This window comes from Poecilia reticulata, linkage group LG8, assembly GCF_000633615.1.
Source record: "Poecilia reticulata strain Guanapo linkage group LG8, Guppy_female_1.0+MT, whole genome shotgun sequence".
Classification (NCBI taxonomy): Eukaryota; Metazoa; Chordata; class Actinopteri; order Cyprinodontiformes; family Poeciliidae; genus Poecilia; species Poecilia reticulata.
The window spans coordinates 26,939,316-26,943,307 of NC_024338.1; the positions used below are offsets into that span (position 1 = coordinate 26,939,316).

The following is a 3,992-nucleotide window of genomic DNA, read 5'->3' on the forward strand; positions in this document are numbered from 1 at the left end:
GCAGAGCGGAGCGTCTGATTGGCCGAGCCGCCGGCAGAGCGGAGCGTCTGATTGGCCGAGCCGCCTGGCGCCAACATGCCGTCCAACAAGTCCGTGTCTGACGCTCCCATCATCCAGTTCACCAACTGCAGAATACTGAGGGAGCACAAGCTGCAGAGGTACTGACAGGGTCAAAGGTCAAAGCAGTGTCAGGTATATCTCCGCTGAACTGGCTAAACATACCTGATGGCTCCGTCGGCGCCTGCTAGAGGAAGGAGGGTGTCGCTACGACACTTCCTGATTCAGGGAACTGGACAGGTTTTCAATCCGACTGATTGAAGTAAAGGGTCGTCAACAATCCAGCACTAAATTTGTTCAAACTTCTTCATTGTCTTAGTGAGCTTTTCTCTGTTATTGGAAATGTTAGGATATTTTGAAAATGGAGGACGGGTCAGCTGGGCGTCTTTGTCTCTGCAGAGAGGACCTGTGGGTCCGGGACGGGAAGATCCTGGACCCGGAGAAGCTGTTCTTCGACGAGCAGGGCTACGCCGACCGCCGCCTCGACTGCGGAGGCGCCATCGTCGCCCCGGGCTTCATCGACGTCCAGATCAACGGTGAGGGACGCGTCCCTCAAGAGGACGGCCGGGGGACGGACGCTCAGACGTCTTCTCTCATCCCGCAGGAGGCTACGGCGTGGACTTCTCCCAGCCCTGCGAAGACGTCTCCGCCGGAGTGTCTCTGGTGGCCAAGAAGATCCTGGAACACGGCGTGACGTCCTTCTGTCCCACCCTGGTCACGTCTCCGCCCGCCGTCTACCACCAGGTGGCGTCCTCCTCTGGACCGGAGGACCTGAAGGTCCAGCAGGTCCTGCTGCTGGTTTAACGTCCTGCATGTGTTTCAGGTTCTGCCTCAGATCAGCGTCCACAGTGGAGGACCTGAAGGAGCTGGAGTCCTGGGTAAGACCAGAGGGCAAAGTTCAGTTCTTGTGTTTGGCGTCTTCTGGGTCCGACCGGCACCAAGTAGAGCAGAACCTTCTGAACAGTGTGGCCGGATTTTATGTCAGGTCCACAGAAACCAGTAGAATTTCCTGCTGGTCTTCAAGGTTGGTCTCCGGAACAGAGAACATCTGAGAACACCAGTTTTTAGGGATTCAGGTCTGACTTTAACTAGGCCATACTAACCTACGAAGCCCACGATGAGCAGAAATGAACCTGCCTCCAGTCAGACTGTTGGACCCCAGGGCGTTGTCTCCTGCTTGTCCAGCCTGTCTCCCATGGACAGACTCCTGTCTCATGTCCCCCGGTGTCCAGGGTTCCACCTGGAGGGTCCGTTCATCAGCTCGGACAAGCGGGGCGCCCACCCGGAGCGGTTCTTGAGGACGTTCCGGTCTGGAGGGACGGACGACCTGATGGAGACCTATGGCAGCCTGGACAACGTTGCCATGGTGACGCTGGCCCCCGAGCTGCCCCACAGCCAATCGGTGGTCAGCACGCTGCGGCAGAAAGGCGTCACTGTGTCTCTAGGTGGTTCTCCCTGACCCCACGGTTCTGGTTCTGGTGAGTCGGGTCAGCCGTGTGACGTAGAGACGCTGTTTGCAGGACATTCGGTGGCCAACCTGTCCCAGGCGGAGGACGCCGTGCGCCACGGGGCCTCCTTCATCACCCACCTGTTCAACGCCATGCTGCCGGTGAGTCCCAGCAGAACCAGGGCGGGTCAGGACCTGGCTCGGTCAGGAGGTGCTGACCCAGCCCTCTCTCCACCCGGTCCAGTTCCACCACCGCGACCCGGGCATCGTGGGTCTCCTGACCAGCGACCAGATCCCGGCGGGTCGCACTGTGTTCTACGGGATGATCGCTGATGGGATCCACACCAACCCGGCCGCCCTGCGCATCGCCCATCGGGCGCACCCGTCAGGTCCGTTCCGGGTTGTTCCGACCCGAACCCGTGACGTGTAAATGTCCAGGATGTCTCTGAGGATGTGTGTGTGTCCCTCAGGGCTGGTGCTGGTGACGGACGCCATCACGGCAATGGGCCTCCCTCCGGGCCGCCACACGCTGGGCCAGCAGGAGGTCCAGATCCAGGGACCGCACGCCTACGTGGCAGGTCTGCGTCTCATTGGCTGCTGAGCAGGGGGACGTATTTGACCCCTACGGATTCCTCCTGCTTTAGATGTTTCATCGAGTAAAGTCGAGGACGACTTGAGTTTTAAAGTGATTTAGGGAATATTGATCTAACTTCAAGAGTGGCCTAGTCAAAGTCTGGATATAAATCGAACTGAGATGGTACATCATGACCTTAGTCGGGTGGAGCCAGCCCTCCCATTTGTCTGAAATCAGTGCAGCAGGTCAGAGGTCATCCACGGTGATGTTGGTCAGCTGTCAGATTCTGTTTTGAAGGGATGATTTTTTCACATTAGCTGGTTTAGGAGTTTTTTCTTTAATAAGTTATCAGGTTAAAGCTGTTATCTTTGTTCCGTTAAACTTAATTTCACCTGAATCTGAGCATTTCCATTGTGCGAAGCAGCAGCAGAAACCTGAAACGGGTGAAATTTCTAATTATTCTCAGCTGATCCTGTGGGATTAATGTGAATTAGCTGATTAATCTCCTGGACGAGCCCCCAAAACCGTCACGGCACAGGATCAGCATGAAAACATGGACTGGACTGGACTGGACTGGACTGACTACCATATCGTACCGGACCAGAGTGGAAAGACTAAATCTTTGGTTAATCTGAAACCCGGACCTGCCAGCAAGCTGCCTGCTGATTGGATGATGTGTCAGTTAAACTGGCTCAGGGGGAGGTCAGAGGTCAGAGTGGATATGTGCATCAGCAGGTGATCACAACTCTGTGTTTCAGGCACCAAGACGCTGAGCGGCAGCATCGCCACCATGGACATGTGCGTTCGCCACTTCAAGCAGGCTGCAGGTCAGTTCGCCGCCACTTCCTGTTTCCGTGTTGCTGCTGGTTCTGTTGCGATATCATGCTGCTGTACTGGGTTACAGGTACTGGTCCATTTGTGCTCGGACCCCGCCCCCTCTGACTCCGCCTCTTTGTCGCCCCTAGGCTGCAGCGTGGAGGACGCTCTGGAGGCGGCGGCGCTGCATCCGGCCCGGTTGCTCGGTCTCAGCCACAGAAAGGGCAGCCTGCACTACGGCGCCGACGCAGGTCCTTTTCTCCCTCTGGACGGTTCTGGAGGTTCTGGAGCCGCTCTAACTGTGTTTGTCTCCATGTCACAGACCTGGTTCTGCTGGACGACGGGCTTCGGGTCAGAGCCACCTACATCTCTGGAGAGGAGGTCTGGAGGGCAGAACTATAGAAGAAGAACCTGTGTGCCTTCAGATTGCTTCTTGTTTTATAAAGAACATGGTTCTGGTTCTGGACCGGTACAGTCTGGTTCTGTTGCCAGCGGTTCTCCACCTGATGTGGCCAATATGGCGTCCAAAAAATAAAAAATATGAACTTTCTCAACTTTATTTTCATTGATCTTTATTTATAAAGTTTGCCTTATAAATAAATCTCAATGTTTCACTTTACAGACTAAATTAAAATTTAATAATTTTGAATCTTGATGTTGACCAATAGGAGAGAAGCTGACTGTGAGGCCCCGCCCACTGGACTTACGCTCCACTTCCGTTTCCCAACGGGCTTTTTGCACGTCAGCTTCCGCGTTCGGGGAAAAGCGGCTCGGTTGTTTCCGATCCAATAAAAATATCATTTTACCCTCGGTGCCTGCAGCGCCTGGCCGAGGTTTGAACATCGATCCGAAGCCCCAACCAGTGAACTGGAGGAAGGTTTTAAGATGTAGCCTCGTTATACATTCACTGATACGAGGTGAGTTTAAACTCTGTGGCTAACATTAGCTTTAGCTTATGCTAGTAGGTAATATTCTCTGGCGTTGTTCTTGTAAAAATGTGCTATTTAAGTATCTAAACATTCTAACAATGTTTTTACCTGATTTTCTAGTATATTGTGTGTTTATTGTCGTTGGTGTCAGAGGTTCCGGTTCCGGTTC

At 54.1% G+C, this 3,992-nt stretch overlaps 1 protein-coding gene across 2 annotated transcripts in view; it reads left to right on the top strand.

The window, feature by feature from the left end:
- amdhd2 (amidohydrolase domain containing 2) overlaps positions 1-3,453 on the top strand; it is a 6,263-nt gene extending 2,810 nt beyond the window's left edge. For both annotated transcript variants that reach the window (XM_008417200.2, XM_008417199.2), the window contains exons 2-12: positions 5-158; positions 457-593; positions 662-801; positions 881-935; positions 1,290-1,502; positions 1,578-1,666; positions 1,749-1,893; positions 1,975-2,082; positions 2,837-2,905; positions 3,044-3,145; positions 3,217-3,453. In XM_008417200.2, the coding sequence (XP_008415422.1) occupies positions 76-158; positions 457-593; positions 662-801; positions 881-935; positions 1,290-1,502; positions 1,578-1,666; positions 1,749-1,893; positions 1,975-2,082; positions 2,837-2,905; positions 3,044-3,145; positions 3,217-3,296 (1,221 nt within the window). In that variant the 5' untranslated portion in view covers positions 5-75 and the 3' untranslated portion in view covers positions 3,297-3,453. The remainder of the gene's footprint in view (positions 1-4; positions 159-456; positions 594-661; positions 802-880; positions 936-1,289; positions 1,503-1,577; positions 1,667-1,748; positions 1,894-1,974; positions 2,083-2,836; positions 2,906-3,043; positions 3,146-3,216) is intronic.
- The last annotated feature ends 539 nt before the right edge of the window (positions 3,454-3,992 follow it).